Genomic DNA, 27,542 nt, shown 5'->3' on the forward strand with positions numbered 1-27,542 from the left:
TGTGGTGGAGCAGTTATTGAATCCAGGTTTCCTCCAGCTGCATAAATACACGTCATCCATTAGCAGGAAAAGCCTTAGAGCTATAAACATAATAGAGGAGCATTGATTATCATTCTAGGGGAGCCTTAAGCCCTTGTGCTGTATGAAAACCTGAGCCTTATAGGAAGACACAGGCTATTCTCACAAGAAAGGCTCAGAATGCAGTATGGTAAAGCTGTAATGACCACTGAACTTGGTGATCACATCTTAAACCAGCAAGTTATTCTGTCCTCAAGCTCTGTAGCCATTTTCTACAAGCCTGCTTCCCAGTGCATGCCTGGGTACAATCACCTCAGTGCACTTCAGTCTGTCTTGTTAAAGAGTTTTTTGGTAACCAAATCTATAATGAAGGGAGGTTGAACAGAAAGTCAGATTTATTACATAGCTACACCCATCCGTCTGCTGTGGTAAAAAGCCCAAAATAAGCAATTCAGAGAAATCATTGAGCTTCTCCAGGCTGGAAGGGAGATGAGGATTTGTCTTCTTTCATTCATGTCTTTAGACATGTTCCTCAGTATAATCTATATTGAAGATGAGATCTTGGGGACAATTGATTTTCCAATCAGCAAGGAGATTAGAGGATAGTTAGAATGAAGTAAGGTAAATAGCTGAATCTGTGGAGTGAGTTCATTTATTCTTCTGAAGTAGCTTCAAAGTGAATTTAAATATAGCAAAAAGCAGTCATTTCTTGTTTCAGCTCTATTTAATCTCAAAGACTGATGTTCTTTTTTAGTTGAAGATGGCTGGACCCTTCAGTAGGAAAGTAACTGCTGATTCTGTACATTAATCTGTTCTAACAGTTGCTCTCAATTATATGGTCTCTTATCTGGCAGAAGTCCTTGAAAAACTGTGTTTTATCCTGCCACCTTAAAAATTAGAAGCCTTAATAGTTACAGAATTCCAATAATAACGTTAATGGAAGATGTCACTTTGCAAACACCTAGCAGGGGTTTATAAATATCCATAAAATCCAGCATTAAAACAGCATAAAATAGTAATGTTCTGTCTTGAAACTAGAATAATAAACAAATAAAAGTGTACCCTAAATTAATGTTCTGAATGTCTACAGGCCTTAACATACATTGGATAAAAGTTTGTGGTGTTTTAAGCTATTATTTCTGGTCTGTTTTTCCTCTATATATTTTTATATAGTTAAATGTTAATGAGTTAATGAGTTAAATGAGCAGGCAGATAGCCTTTGTTGGGTGCAGGCTGCAGTGACTGACCTCTGAAAAACGATGCTTATTTGCCCACTACAGTAGAGGTGACAAAGGTACTTGCAAAGAGCATGTTTCATTGTTGTCACTGCCAGATTTCCACAGGCTGGTGAAAAGAAATAGGTTAGAAATATGAAGAAAGGATTTGTGTTCCATCCTGTTGCAAAGCCTGGTCCACATGTTTGTTTTGGTCAAAAGAGGTTCAGCTGCGTGGTGCTAGCAACCTGGAACAAAAAGTACCCTGTTTCCTTTCTCATTGGGGTGGCCACCATGAAGGCTTTTGTGCAAGTGTCCATCTGCTGTCCATGTCCACTTCCTCAACAGCCTCATGTTCACATTCCTGTGAATGGGCTCTCCTTGAAAGTGTATCATACAGGAACTGCTCCTGGTACCATGTGAGGGCCTGTAACAGGGATATAAAGGTACTGGGGATGTTTTCTGCCTCATAAGCCTCTAATAGTCCATAATTGTGACTGGAGTTTAACAGTGGATATTTTTTGCCATCCTGTCTTTATCACCACAGTATTTTAGCAGCAGCTGGAATTGCTCTACAGGTGACTTCTGTCTACAGGTGACTTCTGTGAGCTGAGACTGCAGGAGTGCCAATTCTGTCGAATTGGTGGACACAGATGTGTGATTTCAAGCAGTGTTGCCATGTTATTGTGGCTGGGAGTTACTGCTCCCAGAGAACAGAGGCAGCCAAACCGAAGGCATTTGTGTTTCACCATTTTATTTTTGGAGCTGGTAGATTAGTGTGATCTTTATGCTAAGGTCCCAAGGGATGAATTTTGGTATCACCCATTGTGTCCTGCTCTCTCCGTTAGGAGGACCATAACTCTGGGCACAGAGGCCAATAAGGCAGATAAAGGCAGTAAAATCCTAAGCCACAGCAGTTAAACCCATCCAAGATCATCTGTCACAGATCTTAGAGGAAAAGTCTGTTTTCTTAAGAACTCTACCTGCTGTGGTTATATGGTGAAGTAATTTTATCTGAGAGAAGCTTCAATGCATGGTGAAGGAAGAAAAACCTTTCTGTAATGACAAAGCACAGGTTCTTATTTCAGAGAAAGAAAACATTATAGAAGTTGAGCTTGCTTCTTCTGCTGAACAATCTACATTATTGCAGTTGCAGTGTATATTTCAATGTGATCTAAAAAGTAGAGTCACCTTGACTTCTTCATGTGTGAGATGGTTTATGCATTCTCTACAGAATGTTGCATCCTAGTGAATTATCTTTATTATTAAATTATCCAGAATGGCAAACTTCAAAACAGTAAGACCTCATGATTGCAGAAGAAAAGGGGAAATATGCTGTAGAAGAATAATATTAGGCTTAAAACAAGGCATAAACATATATTGCTCTATAGTGTTTTTCTGTATGGCATGTGTTTAATTCTTACATGGATTCACCTGGTTTCAATTTTCATTATAGTGAGGTTTGGCATACCTACTTTTATCTGTGTAGGGCCCTGGGTTTATAGATTACTTATGAACAGAGAAGGAAAGGAAGCTCTTGTCCTAAATAGAATACTGAAATACAGGAGTGTGTGGTTTATTTGAAAAAGCTTATGAGGGGGATCTTCAAGCGTTTTTGGAAGAGAATATTACAATGAAGTCTTCATTTCCAAATGCCAAGAGAGCCAGATGCATGCCCAAAGCACATTCTTCTCTTTTGCCTGTAAGTAGTGATTGCACAAAATTGTGTCCATAAATACCTACTTTCATGTATGTTTGACTGCATGGGTACCTGTACATGGAAGCTGCTGGCCTGGCACAATATCCGCTCCACATGTCTGACTGTGAGAAGTTTATTTATTTATTTCCTTATTTATTTCATTTTCAAGTGTTAAGCCTGGCTGTAAACCTGTATTTAAGGAATGATGACCTCAGGATAACTGAGTATCTGCTTCCACTTACATTAGATAAATAAATAAGATAAATAATAAAGTAGTGATAAAGAAACTACACCATTATTTGAGGTGTGAGTAGGCTTCCTAGTGCTGAAGCCTGGCTTGAGCTGATCATATTCACACATGGCTGTGTTTCTAGTCCATGGGAAATTTCAGATACCCAAAGGGGAACAAGGTTCCTTCCATCAACTGTTTTTCAAAAGTCTTTTTCCTCTTTCTGTTCAAGTCTGGACAAGACTGAAAATAAAGTACAATACTAATGTGTGCTTTGGGATTTGGATGGGTTTCCTGAAGCATCTTCAATAGATGAGGTTTTCACATTTTCACAGTCTGTTAAGGACTTGCTGTATGAAAATCAGATTTATTTTGGAAACTCCTGCAAGTGAGACTGAAACATTCAGAACAGCCACTTGGCACCTGGCAGGCCCTCAGTGGTTTGGTTGAAAGGCCAAAGGGCACCCTCATTCTCCTGAGCCTCTATTTCTTGGGATTGTTTTTTCTACATCAAGAACTGAAGTTTGTGCATAGGTGACACAGCATTCTCGTTGGCAGTGACTTTAAAACCATTTCAAATCTACACAGCACATTAGAATTACCACAGATCTTGTCTCTTGCAGTCTTGTTGTGAAATGCATTTCTTCAGCTTCACTCATTCCAAAACTTTATTGCATCAATATGAGAAGAAAGAGAGAAAACCCCATGTTTCAGTCAGATGGTTAAAAATAAGGGGGAAAGGTTTTTGGTTGATGATTTGTCATTCTGCATGTGTTGTGCAAAAAAAAAAAGTATCTATGATTCCTCGACAAAAACTTCATTAAGCAGGAAATATGTGCATGTTTTCTGCCAAAAACGTGGAAAATTCAGTATCTTAAGGCTAAATCAAGGTATTTTAATGAGGTGTTTGGAGAAGGAGAGAGGTAAAGCGACTTGTTTCAACTTGACAAGAGCAACACCTTTTAGAAAAATGTTAATTAATGCAATATTGACTTGAGATGTAGTACAAGGAGAAGGGGGCCCAGGCTTTAAAAATGTGCTTGCTATCATGATAATCCTCTTAAATCAAAGGTTATCCTTTGAAATATGTAATACATGTTTGGATGTATCTGTCTGTACTTAACGCTGGAGCAAAACTGTGTTGAGCACTGTGTTAGGTCAGGCACAGGCTGCTGAAATACACCCTCTGGTTGCCATCAGAGGCTTTGGCTCTCATGTACCATAAATGTGCTGGGTGTTGTGGGGGTGACATGGAAAGGCAGAGCCAGGGCAGGGCGGGGATAATAGTGCAGAGCAAGGTTGGAGCAACCAGTGGATGTAGGGACCAGGAGGCAGGACTGGGGGATGTGACTGCAAATACGCCTGTGCAGAGCCTGGAAGGTGCAGTCAAGCTCAGCTTCAAGGTAGAAGCAGAAAGGGAGCCAGCAAAGATGATGTAGGCAGAATGAAGGGTCAGTATTTGACATTTGCAGCATTTTCAGATGGCTGGTGAGAAGGAAGTCAATAGTTGGAAGCCCCAGAGTGAGTGCCTGGCCTTTGTCTCCAGAGACTTGTATCAGGAAGAAGACTGCACAGGGCAGTTAGGGCTGAAGTTGAGGTTAAAAAAATTAAAATTTCCATCGAGTTAGAATTCATTGATGTCTGATTGCACAGCAAAGGTGGGAAGTGAGTGATGATTGCTGGACTTGTACCCAGCTGAATAGAAGCCCTGGGGTGTGGGAGCTTTTAAAGGTGTTTTTTCTCCTCATGTATGTATATCCTCAGCAACATTTCTGAGGGAGTTGCACTAATTAACTCTTCTTTCCACCCCCACACTCTTACATCTGAGCTGGGTACAGCAGCACCTATCAGAGTGGGATGGATGGGGCACAAGGTCCTTTCCAGCAAGGCCAGGCAGCTCTTCTGGGCTGTGAAGCACATGTTTGAGCCTGAATCTTAGTCATTCACTGTGAGCACTGTGGATAGCCAGCAATGGCCAACTTCTTTATCTGGGAAACTCCTGGTGAGGTAGAAACACTTAGTGTAGATGGGTTCCTGTCCAGCAACCCATAGCCATGGCACGCTAGAATAATCCTTCTGTGTAAATGTTTCTTTTCTTTATTCTTTCAAGTGCTCGCTGACCTCATTTGTGTAGTATTTCACAGGGTACATCTGGTTTTGGTTGTTTCATGACTCAGTGTTGCAGTTTGAGAAGGCAGTGCTGTGATTTAAAGCACTGTGTCAGGGCAGTGATATACAGCTGCCTGTGACCCAAATGTTGTTGCTGTTTGGGCTCTGCTCCTGCCCTGGTGGGTGCTGAGGGCCCTGTGGCAGGGCCTGGCTCAATGCAGAGCTGTTCCTCCTTCTTCATCCCCTCTAGCCCCTGTCCTCCTTATGCTTGAACACACTTGATCCAGTGCGTTCCCTGTAGTGATTGCTTCCCACTGGAGCTTCTTGAGCTGTGGGCTCTGTTTTACCCACTGGCCCTTTTCTTTCACTCCAGCCCGCTTTATGAATTTGGGTTGCTTGGAGCAGATGCACTGTTTTATCCACTCCAAGAGAATTTGTGTGGGTCACTGGGAGAATATTATTCAGGATGAGTTGCAGTCAGAATAGTTTTCTCTGATATTTGCTCAGCTTTTATGCTTTTCTGTTGCATGAGTTTACATAACCTGCCCAGAAACCTTTTTTCAGGCAGGTGCATTTTGGTGTTTATCCAGGTGAGATAGATGTTTATGCAACATCTATCTCAGTGGTGCTAAAAATACTCGGGTAACTCTCTTGCAGTTTTTTTGACAGAAAAGTTAATGATGATAAGATGAATGAGAGAGTATATTTTTTTTCTCCTGCATTTTTTTTCACTGCAAAATCTTAAGAGTTGCCCACACCCTTCTCAGATACATGTCTGTCTATCAAAGATAATACATGTCAGAATCTTCCACAGAGGAATACCTTTGAATGGGAGCTGAGGAAGTCTGCTTAAAGGTGTCACTAACTGTTCAAACGATGCTCTCATCAGTTTCAGGATGGATTGTCAATTTATGTGCTGTCTAGCAGTTATATTATGGTTCAACAGCATGAAAAACACTTTTTAGAATGTGTTAATTTATAATAATTTGGTTTAAGGCAGAAACACTTAGTGGAAATTTGCTTGCATTAAGTTACTACTTTAACTTAAATAACTAGGAGCTAGAGAAGGAGTGAAACTAGACTGGAATATAAAACATATTTGCTTAAGACCCATGTAATGATTAAAAGTGAGGAAATAAGGCAGCTAGTGTAATGAATATTAATGCTTCACTCTGCTGTTTTACACTCCCTGTCTTCCACTGTTTTCCTTTGAGTTACTTGATAGTGCATTTTTCATCAACAAATGTATGCTTGTTTTAAAGTGATATCTTTTGACATATGAAAAATCACAACAATTAATGACTTGTGAGTTTTGTAGAGCGTGAGATTAATGGCATTTTAACAGGCAGTGTTTGATACTCAGATGCAATGCTTGCCTAGCTAAAATTTTAGGAGGTGAAAGCTACTATCTGATGGTGTTCTCAGAGATACACCACAAGTACCTACCCATTGCATAATTGCTGATCATAAATACAGAAAATAGTTTTTTTCCCCCAAAGAGAGTGGGAATTCCAACACAAGAAAACCCCAAATGAAACAATTATTCAGTATTTAGCATTGTGGGAGAGCAGAGTCACTTCTGTGTGTCATTATCTATGGGAGCAGGCAAGGCATGCTCTCACAGCTTCATGGAAAATTGTGAGATGGGGGAATTTGATCAAACAAATAAATGTGTACTAACTTTTAGGTGGTCCTGAAAAGATCATCATCTTGCAGCAATATGCATCATGCCAACATTTTGTGTATTCTTTTCATTCTGTTTGTGCCTTCCATACTTTTTAAGGTAATGATTGATATTAATCAGCACATGCCCAGAAAAAGAGAGTTTTGTACTGGAACAAAAGTAGGTTTTTTGTGATTTTCTACCTGGAAAGATAAATCCAGAATGTCAGCTTTTATAGCATCATTGTGCTGTGCTGTATCCCAGCATTCAGGCCAGTTTGCCAGCCTTTCTCAGAGACATTTGTCCTGCAAGGTCTGACTTCAGGGGATGTGATTGTGAAGAGGCAGTATTTTCATGGTTCCTGGGCTAGGTATCCCAGTATTGTTAGTGAAATCTAATTTTTAACATGCTGCTGCAGAAACTGATACTGGAGAATTCCTAAGATATGCTTTTGTGGCTTAGTTACTCTGTTATAACTAATCTCAAAGGATAACATTTGGGCATGTGGAAGGTGAAGAACCTCTGCCAGCTTTTTCAAGAAAAAGAGGTGAACTGCCTTTATCATGATCAAATTCTTTAACAATAAAGCTAATGAATCCAACCAGACATTAATTTTCACAGGTTACTCCCTTATCCTTATCTTCTGCTAAAAGCTCTCCAAGGTCAGCTTCCATCCCACAGGTTGATGCTGAGAGTTCTGGCTCTGTGCTGCTGCTCTGTTTTTGCTGTGAGTGCAGCATGCCAGTTTTTTGGCCCCATATCCTTCTTTGTCACCATAACTTTATCAGAGGCAGAGGGTGTTTGGGGAGACTCCAGGGAGCTGGACTGCAGTGTAAGGTCGGTGGCACTGGTGCTGCCATGGCTTGGGAATGGCTGAGAGCAGTGAGGACATGAGGAAAGCTGCCAGTGCTTGTGGTTCAGCTGGGCTGGGTGATGGAGCTGGAAGGGTTTGCTAATAGGAGTGAGAATGCTCTTCAGAGTGTTTGTAACTGGGATTAGCTCCATATCCCACTGCTGCCCTTTATAACTGCATCAGCACCACTGGAGAGATGGTTTTTGGGTCTGAGATAAGTCTGTCTGCATATCTATGGCATCTGCTTCTGTATTGTTCTAGACATACTGGGGTTGACAGAATTCCATTAATTTCAGAGCTGAAGGCTCAGGCAGCTTGTCAGAATCTGTTATCTGCTTTTCTTGGGTGACCTCTGGCATATGGAAGTTTTCTGTTTGTTGGTGGAACCAAGTGATGACATTCCTCTGTGGGTAGTGAAGGGCTTATTTCTCCTTTATCATTTCCATTTGGAGTTTTTAATCTTGCTTGATTGAAAGGACATTGAAAGACTAAAGATTACTTTATAAAATCATTTAAATATGATCCTTTTTTTTTCTTTCCCCTGTGTAGTCCATTCATCTTCACCAAATTTTTGTCCAGAAGTATGTCCAGAGCGTTGTAAAATAGCAGCAAATGCATTGACTACCACTAATAAGGTGATTGACTTTCTTGGAAGACAGTTTCTGTGTTCTCATTCATGTTATAAATTAATTCTGGCAATAATAAATACATATTTTAAACACCTCAACACTTCCTGTGCAGTGTATTTGTAGTTAATTTGTTCTGTTTTGTTTTAAACAGGATTTATCTGGGGAAGGCTACAGAGACACTATTGGTGATGAACACTTTCATCTAGAAGGTATTTAAAGAACTACATTTTTTGGTTAATATAAAGGAGTATTGGAATAAGTTAGTGAATAAATAAGTGTAAGAATGCATTTATTTAGTGTGCAGTTCTTGATCTACCGATGTGTTGTTTGCTTGAAAAAACTGTTAAGATGGAAATAGGGTATTATTTCTGTATCTGCTACTGTTGTGTTGGAAAAAGTCACCCAGCTGAATCACAGGGACCAAGTGTTTTAATTCAGGGTCTCACCATTATCTCCAGGTACTTCCCCTGGCATTGGTAGAGTGATGGATGTCCCTGTCCCTGGCAGAGGTGGCAGATGAGTGAAACTGTTAGCTCTGATTGTGTGGGACACTGCACTTCCTTCTGGCTTGCACAAACCAGCCTTAGAAACTCCCACGTTAATTTCTAGTAAGACTGGAGACTCTTACTCAACGCATTTTTCTGGAATATGAATGGAATCATTATTGCCTCAGACAGTTTCTCTTCCCATCTCATCTCCTTATCTGTGGTCAGGCCGTTGAGATGGAATCACTCTTGTGCTGGGAAGGACATTGGTGCCTGTGAGTGTGGATGCTGCATTCTGCCAGAGAACACATCCAGGGTACCTTGAGCTTCTGGGACAATGGGGGTTCTGAGTGCAGGAGATTAAATTGTTGCTCATTCCTTTCAAGGAAATGACACTTCAGAAACTCTCTAGTGTAACAAGAGGTTGCATGGGCTGAGTGCTGGATTTATATTATACAGGACTGGAAACACTATGCCCAGTTTATTTAGGGCAATGAACCATGTCAAGCTTAAGCTGGAAATTTCTATACTTTTATAATCCAATCATTTGTTTCTGGTATTAGAAGCTTTTGTATAACATGAAAGATTCTCTGTTAGGAATGTCTGCCTTCCAGTTCCTTACCTGTGCAATGTGTTAATGCACTGTAAGTCTTGGATTACAAATTTCTCTCATCTCTGTAGTTTACAAAGATTGCATGTCTCATATGTGCCGTAACAGGAATTTTGGCTGGTGCTTGTAAGCTACTGTTAATCACAAAGGCAACCTATACTTGCCATCATGGAGACAGTGTTTGTTGGGTGGTTTTGTATTTAACTTCACCACAGTTTTCCAATCCTCCCTTACTAGGATATCGGGTAGGATTTTAATTTTAGAATGATAGGAGAAACTACCTTAGACAGGATATTAAATGTCAGCAAGGTGAATAATTCCATTTTCTTTGTCTCATTCTATCTTTCCTTGCCTCTAATTATTTTTCTTTATTGTGTGGCATTATCTTGCATAGCAAACATAACGTTCAATATGTAATATTTTTGAACTAGTCAGCAGCAAGATTCTTTTTATTAGAATGTAAAGCCTTTTAGGTAACTGTAATTTCAGTCTTTCAGCAGTTTCACATGATTGCTTCTGATGAGTCTCCTTTGTTACGAGGTAGCTGGGTAGTGAAGACCAGATTTAGATACCGGCAGTGGTCGATCCTTTGTGTGCTGTCACCATGGGAGAGCTGTTCTGTGGCATCTTTCCAGCTGGGAGGGAGATGGCTGTTCCCACCCTGTGCTCAGGCAATGCATGCAGGTTGTCAAAGCTTGCTCCTCATCCCTTCTGCTCTCAGATCTCCAGGCTGTGCTTTCCATGCTGGGGACAGTGCTAACTGTTTCATTCAGATATAGAAAATCTTATAATTATCAGATAACACAACAATCATTGTGTTGAAGCATCCTTTTTGTGTAACTTTGTACTTGCATCATACTTTAATGATTGTGCTAGTACTAGCACAAAATCGTGGTATTAGATAAAGTGAAGCTGAAACAGATTTGAGATCTTTGCTAGGGCACAGATTGAATTCTTAGGTACAAAGATGGCAACTGTGGTACCTCTTCTCTGCATAGAAATGTTTCTGTGGGAAAATGTAATTAATATTCTAAAACATAGAATGATCTTTCCATCTAAAGTAGTTGTCCTGCCTCTTTTGCTGCCTCATGATCTTCACGTATGTACTGATGTAACACATGTGCTTCATGAATATATGCTCGTGTGTCATGAGATAACATCAAAATCACCAACAGCTTCGCAGACAGGGAAATGGTTGGTTGGACTAAGCTCAGAGAGGATGATGGCAAATACCATGCATCAGTGAGCTGTATTCTGTCTTCATAAATTCATGGTAGGGATGAAAAGGAAACATTTCTCAGATTTGCACAAAAAGCACAGCAAGTTCCACAGTTCTGGTTTAGGGGAACGTTAGAGCCTTCTCTCTCAGGAACTTTATTGGAGAATAAATCTGAGTTCTTTGAAAGACTCTCACTGAAAAGGCAAAGTGGCAATAAGAGAAATAATTGAATTCCTTATTTTGTTTTACATAGCCAAGTTCATTACCTTTTTTTTCCCTCTCTTAGCTGTCTGAGCAGTACAGATAAAAAGAACTCTCTTTGCTGGATTTAACTTCTGTGTTGTTATGTAAAGCTTGATCAAATCCTTTCGTCTTAACAGACTTAACTGGCCAACAGCAAAAGGCTCGGGATTCTGGGATTAAGATTGTATTTGGTAAGAGGACTGGTGCATTAGTGCTTTCTTTTGAACTATACAAAGAACAAAGTAAACATCAAAAGCATTAAGCCATGAGAGCGGATTGTTGACTCAATGTTGCTGCATGACAAGAGGTTAGAACTCAATAGCAGCAACTCTGTTATTGAGTGCTGTGCAGAGAGAAACAGTTTGACCAGCATTGTCTGTTGCAGCCACCACCTGCCTTTGATTCTGCTGCTGGGCAAGTCGCTAAATTGAAATTTCTGGATTTTCTCTTATGTGGTCAGTCGAGAGACTGATTCCTTAGATAAGAGACACCAGTGGAAACCTCAGTCTCATATTACTCTTGCTCTGTTTTCCTTCTTCCTCTTTCATTAATAACACAACAATTGGGTATGCTGGATATAGATTCTTCAGTGGATTTGTTCGCATCTTGCGTTCCAGGTGATTTCCAAGTGCATTTCAGAGCCTTCCACTTGGCAGACTTGAAGTGCATGTGCAATCTGCTGTGGCTGTGTAGGAGTGTCTCGTGCTCAAACTTCCTTTTCCCCCAGTTTCTGCACAGCAAGGAGATGCTTCATCACCCTTCACATATAAAGGAGCTCCCGTTTTCCCTTCCTGGTCCCTAGCTAGAATAATGGGTTACCAGAACTGAATGGCTGGGGTTGGCTCTGGAAGAAGTTGCAAAAACTAGCACAGACATTAGGAGATGTTTCCCATTTTGTGTCGACGGAGAAGCTAAAATGGCAGGCAGGAATTGAGTGCAGTGTCAAATGGCAAGTCACTCTTCTGCCATGGAGACAAGCAGGTGGTTCAGAAAGACATCTGCTATTTGAGTGCTTAATAATGACATCCCATTCTCTCTCAACTCTCCTAGGCATAAGTAAGCTTCTGATGAATTGTTCGAGAGTCCTGCTCTTGTTCTCCAGAACTTTTTTCACCTCATTTCCCTGGACGCTTTTAGAAATTTTTGCAGCTAAAACTTGTAGACCAGGAGAGGTTTCTTATCTTGGCCACTCCATGTCTTCTTGAAATGAACTGGGGTTTCTCCATCTTATCACTTGAGCATTTAAAAACTTCAGAAAGTTCAGCTCAGGAAGGAGCTCCTGATGCAGTCCTCTGATGCAGACTGATTGTACAAAGGGGTGATTTCTTCTTGTCCCAGTACAAGCTCTTTGTAGCCCTGTGGGATACAGCTGCCTTTTGGAGTTCACAGTGAAGGCTTGAGCTTCACCTTGATGCCTAACCTATTGTCCCAGTTATTTATGCAATAATGTGATTTCTCATGTCACTGTTCTCTTGAAAAGTATGACCTAAGTATTTCTCTTAATCAGAAATCTTGCATCTCTTGAGATCAATCTAGTCCTGTAGCTGTCAGAGGAGCTGCCTCTTACACTGATAGCAATCTGTTCCCTGTTTCATTTGTCAGCCAAGGGTGATGTCTTGATTATTATTCTCTCAACAGAAGACTGGAGAAGATCCAAGCCTTCCTGGTGCCTTATCTGAACATGATATCCAAAGCCCTGCTGAAAGTACTGACAGAGCTTGGCCTGAATCAACAAACCCAATTTTTTATATATGTTTCCTAAGACAGATGTATCTAAAGCCCTAGATATAAGATGTTCTCTGTTCTGGTACCAGAAAGGACAAATTATTCAGGTCATCTTCTTGCCTATTAATATTAGAAAGCCCTCCAACAGAGTTCAAAGTACATGTTGTTGCTGAAAAAAAACCCTAGCAGATCTGTACAAGAGCTACTTGTTGAACTTTTCACATATTTACAAGCCGTTATGTAATTTTTCAACCTGCAATTAAAGCATTTTGTATTCAGCAAAGCAGAAAAGTTATTCTTTATATTCTTAACACTGTTATATGTTTTCCAACATTTTACTGGTGTGTGCAGTCTGTCCTGCACGTCTTCCTCCCCAGCATCTGTGGCTGAGTGGGAGCTGAGGTGTGGTTAGCAGTGCTCCAGCATGAGGAGCTGGGTTAGTTTCGACTTTAATGAGAACTGATAAGCAAACAAGGGACCAATAACAAAGAATGAACTGGTGGTTTAAGGCTGCTGATCTTGTGCCCAGCTCTGACAGCCTGCCTGGACCCCCCAGCTGCACGTGCTTCCCCCTCCCCACTGATCCCAGACATCCCAGTGATGGGAGCACGTTGGCTTCCAGGGGATGCAGCAGCAGGGGAGGCATGGGGGAGCATCCCTGCCCAGTGCACCCCACAGTGGGGCTGCTGCTGTGTGAGATTACTCCCTTTCCTCTCTCTCCATTCAGGAAAGAAGTCAGTGAAGGCTTTAGTTCCTGGAGTTTTCTCTAAAATTAGTAATTGGAAGAATATTTGTTGGGATGTCAGCTCAGAGGAAGGGTGATAAGGTATGGTACTTGGGCCCAAATTGTTATAAACTTGTCAGCAAATGAAAACTTGAACAAGCATTTTAGTTAGTTTTAGCTGATCTTCTACTTGCCTGGGTGACACTTTTTACCATACTTCGTTAATCTTTTAACTCTAATAAATTAATGTATTTTTCTAAGCTGAGCTGTGAGTAGGTAATAAAAGGCAGCTATTTCAAATGGCATTCCTCTCCCTAGTTAATGCTTTCAATTATAATAGTTCTTATTTTTCTAATGCTTAAATAATTTTTTCTATTTTAAATACATGACATTCCAGTGTATTTATAGAAAAGGCATAGATTGCATCTTGCACACAGGCAAATTTTCTTTATGTTGGCACCACAGTTATTACCTGTATGGTACCATTGATGCAGGCTTGGTGCTTTTTAGAAAATGATGGTCCCTTCCCTCTCAGGTTCCTAAACAGAATACCTATTTATCCCTGACATTGCAAATAGAGTGTTAATAATTCTACCTTAAAAGTGCTCTTGTGGTCAGCCTTCTGGGATGTTAGATGGGAACTCTGCATTTTAAGGACTTGCTGCTAATCCTGTGCACTTACCATAGTTTTGCTGTGCACGAGTACATGCTATGTGATCACCTCAGGCTGCTGATCACTGGCTGTATTTTCTTTCAGCTCCCGAGAGGTTTCTGCTGTATCCTTTCCTACTACTCAATATGACATGGAACAGCTCTGAAAAATGTCTGTGGCCAGGGGGTGACCCGGTGGCAGCAGCCAGCAGCGTGTGACAAGCAGCAGGTCCCTGCTGAGGCTGGCAGATGATAAGCTGGGCACTGTGGGCTGGAAGGAGCAGCGAAGGACGTGGGGGTGTGGGGAGGAAGGAGCAGGGGAGAGTGCCAAGAGAAAACTGCTTAGTTTGGCAGTTAGAATAAAAGTCACCAAAGAACATGAGACTGGTAGGATTAGCAGAAGTTTTCCTGTGGTTGTGCACAGATCCAGGAAATTATAAGAAGCAGGTAGGCTGCTTGCCATGAGTGGGAGGAAAATCTTACGGCATGAGGCACTTTAAAAAAAAAAATTTAAAAAAATATAAAATTGTACAAGTGTTTCTTAACATTAGCTGTTCCAGTTGAGGGGGGTTGGTATTTGGATCAGAAGCTTTTACTTCTGGAGCTGCTGTTTCAAGTGCAGCCAGGTCAGTAGTGATGAAAGACTGTTGCCATCCAAGGGTTGCCCATGGCCTTTGTGTAATGAGTTAGTGGTCTCCAGGTGTTTCCAAGTGAACCTTTACAGTGTGTCTAACAGCTCCCACCCATGTTGGCAAGCAGAGCACAGAAAGGCAGTGAAAAAAAAGTGGGCTGTTAGGGCACCTCAGAGGGTGAGCTTTCCTCCTCAGTGTGCTGCTGCTGTGTGGAGAGCATGTGCTCTCCTCGCTGTGTTCCCTGCATGGGGCATGTCACTCTCTTTAGCTGACACCCACCAGCTCCTGCTGGTGCTGCCCAACAGGCTGTGATAGATGATGTTTCGTCCATGGCTTGAGAGTGTTCTGGGTTAGAATCCTCTGCATTGGGCTGGGAAGATCATACCTGCTGTAAGTAGCAGTTTCACATTGATCTCTGTGTTCAGATCTTTCTACACAGCTGGAAAGTTGTTACATTGAACACAGGCAGATTGCGTATTTGGTTCAGGAGCAGGCTGAGAATGAAACTTGGGATTTTCTGCAGCCATGTCTGTCCCTTAGAATATGATAAAAAGAGAATTACAAAGTAGAGTGCTCAAGAAAGCCTTCCAAACTTACAAGTGGTCTATATTGTTTATGATAGCTGAAGAAAGCCAAATGTTGATAGGGAAGTGAACAAAAACCTCAAAAAAAGCAAAGAGTTGATCCTTAATGAATATCTTAAATATGAAAAGCTTTAAAATAATATTATGTGCATAGTATTTATAATAATATTGGTTTTCCATGTTCTTTCCATCTACCTAAGTCTGGCAGCTTTTCCTTCTGCTGTGGAGCAGCTAATGCTCTTCCTGAATGGTCATTTTAAAATAATCAATTAACAATAAGAATATTCTTTTATTCTCAGCTCTGGGGTAGTCATGAACTAGTTTGGTAGGAGGCAAAAAAATCACTTGTTGGTAAATCTACATCTACACATCTCTCAAGCTGCTTCTCTTGTAGCCTGTGAGCCAGACCATGAGCGTGCGTGTGGGAAGCAGAAGAATGGAAGGCCAAAAGGGTGTAGCTCAGGGAGATGTCATAGAAGGCAGGAAGGCTCTTGGGCTTGCTTTTGGCACCCCAGAGGTGAGCAAGGCATGATGGTGGATGTTGGGCTGTCAGGTTCCAGCAGGCTGCTCACTCAGTGAGTGGAGCTCAAGGGAAGGTTCCCTGCAGCAGGGCTGAGAAATGGTGCCAGGGCTGTGGGGCCTGTGGTGTGTCCATGGAGCTGGGCAGTGGTGTGTCCATAGGGCTGGGCAGTGGTGTGTCCATAGGGCTGGGCAGTGGTGTGTCCATGGAGCTGGGCAGTGGTGTGTCCATAGGGCTGGGCAGTGGTGTGTCCATGGAGCTGGAAGGGCTGGGCAGTGGTGTGTCCATAGGGCTGGGCAGTGGTGTGTCCATAGGGCTGGGCAGTGGTGTGTCCATGGAGCTGGAAGGGCTGGGCAGTGGTGTGTCCATAGGGCTGGGAAGGGCTGGGCAGTGGTGTGTCCATAGGGCTGGGGCAGTGGTGTGTCCATAGGGCTGGGCAGTGGTGTGTCCATGGAGCTGGAAGGGCTGGGCAGTGGTGTGTCCATAGGGCTGGGCAGTGGTGTGTCCGTGGAGCTGGAAGGGCTGGGCAGTGCTCTGGGCTCACTGGCTGCTGGTCAGGCTGGGCAGGGTGACTGTCACACAGTGCAGGGGGAGGCAGGCTGGGCACAGCTCTGCTCCAGCTGTGGCACAGCTGGCTAACGCTGCCCAGCCTGCCCGGGCTGCCCTGCCCTCCTGCCCCGGCACTGCTGGGTGAGCTCAGCTGTGCCTGGGGAGAGGCTGCACCCGGCAGAGAGCAGCCCCTGTCTGTGGGCTCAGATAAAGCTGCATTACTGTACATGGCAGCAGTGTAATAATGTACTGCAGCTTTGCCCCAGGACATCCTCCACCAAGAACAAAGAATGAAATATGGGAACAAGTCAGGAGTTTGAAAACAATCTCTCTGGAAACATGATGAATACCAGTGGTTTCATTTATTCTACTTGAACAAAGGTCCTTTTCTACTTTTAATTTCCCAGCAACGATTATTACCAGTTATTTTTCTTGTAGCTTTGACCACAGTTCATGGAGGTTTTATTAAACATATTTTTGAAAAGTTATTCAAAATGCCATTCTTCTCTGATTCTCTTGCGACTCTGTCTTTTCTTTTTTTCTATTTTTTTAATCCATGTGAAGCCAGTGCATATTTCCAGTCAAAGATTTTGGACTAGATAACACTCTCATGCTGGTGTTCCTAGAATTATTCCAGTTTTTTGCACTTATAATTGAAAGAAGTTTTGGCCTTTGATATTTCAGAAGACAACATATATGTTTCAGATCCCTTGCCTTTACATGAAACACTGCACTCATTTTTAGAAACCTTGAACACTGCATTTAATAGGCAATATGTCCTGCTGCAACTCCCAAATATTCCTGATGTTTTAAGTTTTCCTGTGTTTCACTGACCTGTGGCAGAGCCAGGCAGCTGAGGTTGAGTGCTGCCTTTGCTGGGGTTTGGTAGCTTTCTGCAGAGGGTTTTTGTTTGTTATTCTGTCAAGGCCCTTCTCTCCTGCCCGTAGGGATTTCATGTCTTGGAGTGTCTCGTGTGGATGCACATTATGACAGGGTTGAATGGTTCTTGCATTTCTGGGGCTGAGTTTAGGAGCAGTTGTTCCATCCAGATGGCCTGCCTGATGGATGCAGAGTTAGACAGAGCCTGAGCCCTGTGCCGGGTGGGTTCAGCCCCAGCAATGCTCTGAGACTTGCAAGCCCTGGGCTGTGTGGATGCAGAGCTGTGGGGGCCATTGCCATGACAAGCATGTTGCTTTGCCAGTTGCTGTTCCAAATTCAAAGTGTGTATCAGGGTGCTTTTGTGTGTTTCAACTCCACTTCTGCTGCAGTAGCTACAGAAACCCAAAGTTTTACCTCACCAGGCAGAACAAGTGCCCTTTGTTACCTAGACAGATTACAGGTTTTTCTAAAGTCTGCTCTTCATAAAAGCCCAGCTTGAACAGTGGAAATTCTGACTTGCCTCAGATACTGAGGAGACTTTTATAGTTTCAAGTAGCTCCAGGGTTATATTTTAAAAGTTGAATTTCATCACATGTTTCAAGTTTGGTGGAAAAAAAAAGGCATGATATTTTTAGCAGAAAAAAGTCCCCCCACACCTTTTTTCTTAACAGATGTTTCATCTCAATCATATCCAAACCTCAAAGCACAAGTAGCAGTCAACCTTATTCTCCTGTGGAGCAAGAGATAAAATGTCATTTGTTTGGAAGACAAGCTTTTTTTTGTAACCACAACTAGTTTGTGAGTAAAAGCAAATAATAAATGCAGCGCTGTGGGGTTGTGGAAATGAACCTGAAGCAACATTTCTGCTCTTGAAAGAGCTTGGAGTCCAGCTGCTCTTGTTAGATGGAAAGTCCCAACCCCCAGTCTACAAAAAGAAAAAAAACAACCAAAACTACCAGAAATCAGTTTTTTCATGCTTTATAAATCTGATCCAGCAATCCAGGTTCTTTTACCAATAAAATACGTCATCCAGAGTTCTCAACTTTGTACCAAAAAGGATTTAAAACTGCAAAGGTAACAGAAAGAGAGGAAAGGAATAGTAATTGTAGCCTGAAATATCCAGAAGTAAAAGAGCCACTACCCAAGGAATTTTGAGAGGGCCCTGGAGGAGTGGAGAGCATTTCTGTGCCTGGCAGCCAGGGCTGCACTCAGGGCTCCGTGCTGGCGCGGGAGCTGCTGGGGGAAGCCAAGGCAGCCCTGGACTCTGTACGTGGAAGATATTTTTAGGAGGGAGTTGCAGTCCATCCTAAGGATGTGGAGGCATAAAGCTGAAGTGTGGTGCTGCAGACCCTTGGTTTGGTATTTCAAGGAGGCTTTGAAGAGAATGGAGCCATCCAGGTGTGGTAGGACATGGTTGGCAGATGGGGTTCAGGCCAATCTGCTCCCTGGGAGCTGCCCTGTGCCAGCTCCTGGGCCCTGCAGGGACAGCTGCCAGCCCCTCTAGCACATCTTACTGCTGCCCAGATTCCAAGATGCTGCATCTGAAGGTAAAGTCACAATGACAGTGTCTAGGGGAACATCACAGGATCTTCCACCAGAGGGGTGGCTCAGAGTGGGAAGCTGAATCTTGAGTTGCAAAGACTTGGGCTCTCTAGAGCAGCAGGAAGGGCTGGCTCCTCCTGAAAGGGTGTTGCAAATGATGCTCCAAACCATCTCCTTTTCTGTGTTTGAGCAGTATGTGGGCTTCCATGTCTGGCCGAGGTCCTTAGGCTCAATGGTGAGCAGATTCCTCCCTTTGCTCTGTGGGAATTGTTTCTCTGATGAGATCCTGTGTACTCTTCAGACTTCAGGTGGTTGGGTCAAGCTTGATAAAATTTATTTCTCTGCATGTTTAGCAGGATGTGATGTATTATCTCAGTACTATTCCTCACCCGTGCAGAAATATGAAAAGGGAAAGAGACATGTGCACATGTATATGCTGGACTACTGATATTAATCACAATAATGCTTTTTTCTTGTTTGTGGATCAGTCTCCATTCTCCTCCCCCCCACCCCCTAGAGTAATATGGGAATGGCTGTGAGGATGGGACCACTGAACCTGCTACTGAATATTAACCATTAACTATTAAAGAGTTGTCAGATCTGTAACAATTCATCACAACCAAAATAATGTTACAGCCATAGGTCAACAGCACTGCTCTCTGTAACAGGTTAGTGCTGTGAGGGTCAGAGTGACATTCATCCTCATGGGAAGGCAATTCTGAGGAATTGAAAATTACAGTTCAGATACCTTCAGAGGCCCTGTTATCACAGCAAAGGTGGTGGAAACAACATTTTTCTTATTGAGCAACCAAGTTAGATGGGAGCAAGTTAATATCAAAGACTGCGTTATTAATAACATTACCTACTCAGTCTTCATTTGAATAAAGGGTTATGCAGGGGCTGGGTTCTTTTCTTCTTTTCCTTTCTTGTGAATCTCAGGGGGAAAAAAATCCAAAGAGACAAAGGCAAAGGAAATGTAAGATAGAAAATTCTATATGAATGTGCGTGTCTGCAACTTACAATGAGAATGGATTTTTAAAAAGCAAAATTGTTACCAAGCTCTAACTAAAATCAGTGTAGAACCATCTTTAGAGAAGAGAGATCTTTTTTTCTTTTAAGTCACAAGTGATCAGTTGATGTCCCCATCTGTCCACGTTCAGTAGCTGAATTCAACACTTCACAGTGCCGTTCAGAGCCCTGGGACACACAGCACTGTGAGGAAGTGGTAAGTGGTCCATATGACGCTGACAGTTTTCACTTAAGGAACACTTACCATGTAAATGATACAACAGATTGCATTCTGTTCATGTGGGTTTGGATATGTCCACTGATCAAACAAAATCTTGCTTCTACAGGTATCATCCTGAGCTATTCTGACCAAAGCTTATGGAGATTCTTCCCTGCTTTCATCTTCTTCTTTTTTTTTTTTTTTTTTTTAACTAGGGGTGGGGAATGAGAAATTATCTTCTTTGATCTCCAATGAGGAAGGAAAAAAAAGGACTGTTCTGTTCAGGCTTTTGGCTAACACAACAAACAGTGTTTAAAATTTAACTTTGCTTAATTAATTAGTAATTCTGTTTAGTGCTGTCTGATCTTCATCCAAAAGGTATTTTGAAGCTTGAGAACTGAACATGAAAGTGTTTTGGGTGAAGATGGTCAAGTAAGGCATTTAATCTGGCAGTTTCTGTTGATGAAATATAGCCAGTTGGGGAACTAATTGGAAAAGGGAATCATAATCCGGCAAAATTCAGCAAACTCCTTCCTTTTAGCAGACTCACTCCAGATAGAGTGTGGAAAATCTAGGTTTAGTGTTTATGCATGTATGAGTTACACCCTAGTTAGCAGAAAGAAACCATATTGTCTTTTGTATCTGCATCTTTAGTACAAAACCTTTCTTGTAAGGAGATAGTAAAAAATGCACCTCCCTTTCCACAACATAATAGGGAAAAAAAACCCCAAAACGACCAAACCAAAAAAGCCAGACTTAGATAGAAACCTGTGAATTTGCATCAATGTTTGGAAGTACTTCTACTTAGAAATGTCAAATTATTGGGATTGGCAAAAGGAATTGAACCTTTAAGGAAGGTGATGTTGCACAGACCTGTGAGTTTGACTACATATTATTCGGGAGAGAAACTGTTCTCGGAATTTCGGAGTGAATTTCAGTTTAGCCATTCCTCACTGTCCTAGTCGTGTCTTGTCAGTCAGAACCATGCCTGAATATTTAAAACATACTTTGGTTGTCTATTTTTGTTAGGGTTTGGTCTGGTTTGGTTGGGTTTTCTTTTTTACTTTTTTTTTGCAAGCTGCCACAAGGTCTGAGTCACTGTCCCTCTGCTCTGTCTGCTCCTGGTCAGGTGCTGTGAGTAGATCTTGTGACATTGTGACTTCTTTTCCCTTATGGGTTGCAGTTGAGTCTTTAATTTTTGTTCTAACTGTCAACAAGAAACCATGAAATAGAACATGGGTTCTCTCCTGATTTTCAGGTTGAAATACCCATCCCACATTGGTAGGAGGCACTGCTAGTACAGCTCCCTCTGAGTTGGTTTTGACTTGTCCCACTGGACATAAAATGGACAATTAATTTTCCTACAGCAAGTTTCAGAGAAGGCAGCTTGATCTTTGTTGTTTTGGAGGGTGTGTCTAATTCATCAGCTTCAGCTTTCGGTTAGGGAAAGCTAAATACATGCTTCTGGCACTGCCCCAGGATGAGCCTGTTTTTCTATGGGCTTGTTCTGGTGGCTGTGGAACAGGAATGTTCCTCCCTGATCCCGTTCTCCCTGTGTTCATTTCCCCCTGGAGAAGGGGGCCTCTGCTCAAGCAAAGTTATCTCCATCAGGGGTAAATTTCAATCAAATCATTGGAATAAAACAGTGTGCTTAATGATGGGGGTGATGTTTCCTAATCCATGGCCTCCAGGAGAACTTAAAAGTGAAATCTGAATGTGAATGTAATTGTTAATTAAAGGACTTCTCCTCAATTTAGACTTTCAAAGATGGTTGTTACTGCTCTGGTTGTTGTGCAGTCAGTGAGGAATGTCAGTTATGAATGAATGTTTATTATGTTTGCAATGAGAAAAATGTTGGCAGATAACTTAGACATCAGAGACCTCAGATAAAACAATGAAATGAATTCTCTTTCTGTCCCTTTGGTTCTCATAGTCCCTAAGTCCTGCTGCATCTGCTAGGTCTGTAAATTGGAAGGGAAACCCTGACCCTGTTGATGTCCATAGGAATTGCACTAATGAACTTGGCCAGCTCTTGGGTGCTCAATCCCACCAGTCAAATTCTGCTGCTGAAGTTCAATTTGACTGTTATAGAAGTACTTATGACTTCCCCTCCTTGTCTTAATATGTAATTTGTTTAATTTTACTTTTATCCTACTCCCCCACACGTCTCAGGTTGTAGTGTGTGGTTTTTTGTTCTTTTCCCCATGTACAGATAATCTGTCCCTTTGCTTCTTGTAGTAGTTTTAAGGAATTGCTCTATATTGCAGCTCTATTTTGGTGCTTTGTTTTTTCTCCCTTATTGTCAGATGCAGGATGGAGGCAAGAGAAAGATTTTTGCTTTCTGCCTGAAGCTTACTCTTCTAACTTCATTCCATACACAGATCGCAGCAATCAGTTTACCTCATTTCTGGGATATTTTGGTGATTCCTAAGCAGCCTTTTGAATTATTACCCCCTTTCCTTAGGAATGAAAAAAAAAAAAAAATCAAAAAAACAAACCCTAAAAAAAAAGGCTTAATTCTTCTGGGATGAGTCTTAATATCTTTAAACTGGTGCTCATTCTCTTACTCTTTTCCTCCCCCACTTCAATTATGAGCAATTGGGTGGTAGTAATTAATAATTGTAGAGAGAAACATCTGCTAATACACTTAAGCCAGTCAGTTTGTTTTTCGTGAAAGAATGGTATTTCACAATTTTTCCAAGTTAATATTTTTCCTTTATTGTCTTTCCAATTTCAAATATTGTCCAGACCCATTTTTGTAGTGTCTTAAGGTTATAGAAGTGAATACAAGACCATTAATAATGAACAAGAAAAGAACATAATAAAGAAAACATATGCAATATTTCAATTCATGAAACGTTCTGTTAGGGAACATTGTTTTTGAGAGCATATGGTTATTCCCATGAGAAGCAAAACATAATATTTTCTCCCCCTCCAGTTGTGGATTCCCACAACAAGGGTTTGTTTCTCTGCGTATTTGTCTATGTAGCACGTTCTTTTTGTCAGGACTTGTTATCTGAGCAGGGAGGTAAGTAAGTATTTTTGCACAGATGATGTATTGTATGCAGACCTATTTCTGATGGCCTAGACTTTGGAAACACAAGTCTATTAATTCTCCACAGTCCTTTGAGATAGCTATCTTGTCTGGTCTGGTTTAATATCATTGGCAGAGCTGAAAGGAAGTTCACATTGTGAATATATCTGAAACCTTGGCATGTGGCTCACTGGTGGATCTCTGTTTACAGGCTGCCAGTTTTAACTGTCCCAAGCAGACATTCTCATTTTATTTATAAGTAGGCTCTGCATGTGTTTGTATCCCTCATGAAATTGAGCACATGTCAATAGTCAAAACTAAGTATAGCAGCAAGATACCAAACACTTCTGTTCTCAGACAAAACAGTATGTATTTTTAAATGTTCATTCGATTTGGATAAGGCATATGGGGATATATGAACAGACACATTATTTGATCACTTGTTAATATTATTTTAGTATCTCTATATTGCCCTTTAAAGTTTCTTCAGTTAGATTTCATTTTTCTTTGCTGAACGAAACTTGACATCAGGATGAGATCACCAGATTTCCCCGTTTCATTTGAGCTCCAAAATGAGTAACTGATTTCAAAGGATAATTCCCTGGAGCAGCAAGGCCAATAAGTTCTTCAGATCAAAGGTCAGTGAGGCTCAAAGAGGATAATTTCTGGCATACAGTATTTAAACTCTCCCAAGGAGTGTACTGCAAGATGTATCCCCTCCTTCTCCAATAGCTGAACCCTTGTTTTTTGAGAAGACTAATTTGTCAGTGCACATTTTTTCCTCTGTTACATAAATTATACATTAAAGTGAAAGCTTCCTATCTGAACACACAAACTGTACATCCAGAAAGGTTTTTAACCGTGCCAGGGGAAGGTAGGGCTGCTCCTTCAGCACAAGGTGACTCTGCTGTTCCTCTCTGAAGCACCTGCTGGGTGCTCTAATGCCAGTGGCTGCTCAGTGCAGGAGCATGGTGCTGGGAAGGAGGGAATGCTCTGTTAGACACTTTGTTTTGACAGAAAACCCAACAAAGGGCTCTGGGGCAGGAACAGCCACCTCCTGCAGGATCTGCCTCACAGTGCTGTGCCCAGTGCAGTCTGCCATGCCATTGCCATTTGGGATTGTCATTTGGGACGCTGACCCTCAACAGAAAAAAGACAACTGTAGAAGTCTTTTGGCCATCGTGTACTTTTAAACATTTAAAAAATGTGTGATAACAGGAGTGGATGTTTCACTGTCCCAAAGAAGGTAGGGGTCATACCAGCCCAACTTTCATTTATTTCACATTCTTTAGAGCAAGACTGGGAGGGATTGCAAAAGCCTCTTTTAGAGAAGTTTTAATCAGGTTATAACTGTGCTTGTGGAAAACCAGTCACTGGTGCAGATGAGGCACTGAAAATCTATAGTTGTGTCTAATGGCTGTGAAGAAGCACTATCAGTGTAACTGACCTTGTAATGAAGGCCCAGGTTACTTTTTCATTTCTTGTTGATTTTAGAATGTAGCAACAAAGTTGGACTGGAGTAGACAAACAAATGTTGTCTTTTGTTGTATGGGAGGGTTTTGTCACCTTAGCTTTGAACTTGTGGGAATGTAGAGTTGTATTCAAGGGGCAAAGCGAGTATAAAGCAAACAGCACTTTGCCAGATATACTTCAGTTATGTATTGGAAATAATATTTATTTTAACACCTGTCTTACCTGTGATAAACACTATACAAAAGCCTCCTAAGAAGCAATTCCTACTCAACCAATAACACCAGCTTAAAAAAGTCAGGGAAGAAACTGCTGTGAAGCAGCTTTGTCTTCCTTTGTCTGACCTTCCTACTAGGCTTATGTTTGGTGTAAGGAATCCTAACATGACTTAAAGTAGAAATCAAAGCATATCAACATGTCATTATGTGTACAATATACACCATCACATTGGTATAATGCAAATTACATGTATTGGGAAGCTGTTGTTAGTATAACCTCAAAACCACCAGTAAGTATCACAAGACAGGAAATTCCCAAGGTCAGCATTTCAAATTTATTCCCTTTTCTTTACTGTACATCCATCTTATATTGCATACCACAGTTTTGAAAACAAACAAACAAAATACAATAATGTTAAATTTAAACAAACAAATGTAGTGCAGTGTTACAATGTGAATGTTGGGGCAGAAATCTTCTGGAATTTCTGGGAGTATGAAGCTATGGTAGTGGCAGTTGTAAGAGTTTTATTTTGGTTTGTGTTTTGGTGGTTTGCTTTTCGTTTTTTATTGGTGTTGTTGGTTGGTTGGTTTCTTGAAGCTAATTTTTCTATTTTAAACATGAAAGAAAGCCCAGGAAAATGGCTAATGAAGTATCTTAACTTCTAGCATGTTAGTGACTTGCTTTCCTGGAAGAATGGTTGGGAGGCAGCTCAGCAGTGTGGGACACCAGGAGAGCCAGTAAACCCAGTCTGAAATGGGTCACCCTGAACTGGAGGGGATCATCATGTCACCTCTTTTGTAAGGAATCTGTCTTGTTTGAACTGGCACTTAATGAGATGCTGCTGCCAAAGGCATCCCCAAGAAACAGTTCCTAACGTGGCATTGGGATAAAGGCTTTGGGTAGATGAAAATGCTGACTTTAGGACCTGTGTTTTTGCAACATTGTTAGGCTTTGGGGAGTTGGAAGGATTGCTGCTATATGTCATGGAGTGAGGGCATAATGTTGGCAGAGGTGTGTGGATGTGTAAAAAATCTTGTCTAAAAGTCTGAGGGTAGGGTTAAAAAGTTTGTATATATTTTCATAATGCTAATGAAGATAGGATTAGTTTTCTTCAGATGTAGGGTTTCATCATGTGCAAGGCTGAATGCCCCTGCAGAAGCCAAAGGAACAGCTATTAAGTTCTAGACCTTTGTCTTTTAATCCACATGAGAAGCATATATCTTTCTGTTGTATATCTGATATATGTTGTGATAGATATTAATATTGATGCTCTTTATGAGTGCTGTTGATTTATGCAAGTGCCTGATGTTTTAACTTGAAACTTGAGTGAAATATGCTATTTCATGCATTGAAAAAATGCAGCTTAACCTTTTTGGCAGGTAGTGTTGCCTTCTTGGAAGGTACTAAGCTTTGTGTGTGTTTGAAGAGTGAAACTGGAACAGAATGAGGGCTTTATTTCAGCTTCATTACTTCACTCACTGCTGGTGAATGTGATGGGTTTTTGCAATATGTCAGAAACTTTCAATATTTTGCAAATTATTCAACTTATTTGCAGTAACAGTTCTGCTATTTTATATTCTCATAATACTGTGTTTGAACTTCCTGTGACTCTAGTGATGTTTGTAGGAGAGGCTGTGTACCAAAAGCTGTTGGTAGATTGTCTGCTGAAATTATCCCAGATGTGTAGTGAACACAAAAGCAAATCAAGTATAATGATCCTCTCATACAAGTGTGCTGATATCAATTTCACCCTAAATATAAAGACAGATTTGCAAATATGAGCCTGCTTTGACATTTCCTTATAAGCATTTTTTCTTAAATATGCTTTTCGCAGTGGCTTTGCCTCCAGAGAAGACAGATGGAGTTTGCAGTGGAGATGAAAAGAAAGCAGAAAAAGAAAGTGACACACGCACAAGTTCCAAGAAGCAACTGAAATTTGAAGTAAGTCCTTTGTATTTTAAAGTTTCGCTGTACTGACATAATTATGGAAGAAAAATAACCTGTGGACCAAATAGTGTCATCTGATGCATGTTTATTGCTCCCAGTGTTTGTAGTGGTACAGGAGGCAGCAGAAGTGGCACAAATCAGTGCCTTGCTGTCAGTGCTCCATATGAGGTGATTAGTGACACTTATTGCCAGGTTTGGAGAGAATCAAATGATGGTTATTTCTCTGCAGGATCTGAAATGCATAGTAAGAGGAAGCTTTCAGTTGAACCCTTTATTTATTAGGCCAGCTACCATATTATCAAATATTTAGATTGACTTTCATGTGCTATTGCATATGGTTAAATCTGCCTAATGTAAAAGATGCCTGTGACAGCTTCTGCAATGATTGATCTTCAGTGCCCAGGTCTCCAAAGTGAAATAACCCTGACCTGCTGTATGGGAAACCCATCAGGTCACATGGCAGGAGGAGGAGGGTGATGAGTCCTATGGGCTAATTTCTTGTAGGCTTGCATCTGTAGAACATCATATAACTGTCAGACATTGTGTGCAGTTGGCAGATTTTGTTTCTGTAGGGAGTATTTTCATTAATGTGAGTATGGAAACATGCAGTCACCCAGCCAGTGGGTTGTCTGTCTTGGTGAGGAGGAAGATATTCTGGCACCAGCAAAAAATAGCACAAATACTCATCTCTGCACTCCAGCCTTTTGGTGCTGTCAGCCTCTGTGAGTAATGAGCTTTGCGTTTCCTCAGTTGATATTTCGAAGACCATGCAGGCACCTTGCAGCATGGCTGATGTGTTCTTTTCCATCTCACTCTGGTACAATTTTATTTTTTATTGTTTTAAAGCCGATTAGGGGGAGGTAGGTT

The 27,542-nt window shown here is 41.3% G+C and overlaps 1 protein-coding gene across 2 annotated transcripts in view; it reads left to right on the plus strand.

Annotated features, from left to right (window-relative positions):
- NKD1 (NKD inhibitor of WNT signaling pathway 1) overlaps positions 1–27,542 on the plus strand; it is a 110,538-nt gene that overhangs the window by 60,217 nt on the left and 22,779 nt on the right. For both annotated transcript variants that reach the window (XM_063167764.1, XM_063167763.1), the window contains exons 4-5: positions 8,566–8,623; positions 26,563–26,669. In XM_063167764.1, the coding sequence (XP_063023834.1) occupies positions 8,566–8,623; positions 26,563–26,669 (165 nt within the window). The remainder of the gene's footprint in view (positions 1–8,565; positions 8,624–26,562; positions 26,670–27,542) is intronic.

The sequence above is a fragment of the Melospiza melodia genome, chromosome 13, assembly GCF_035770615.1.
Source record: "Melospiza melodia melodia isolate bMelMel2 chromosome 13, bMelMel2.pri, whole genome shotgun sequence".
Lineage (NCBI taxonomy): Eukaryota > Metazoa > Chordata > Aves > Passeriformes > Passerellidae > Melospiza > Melospiza melodia.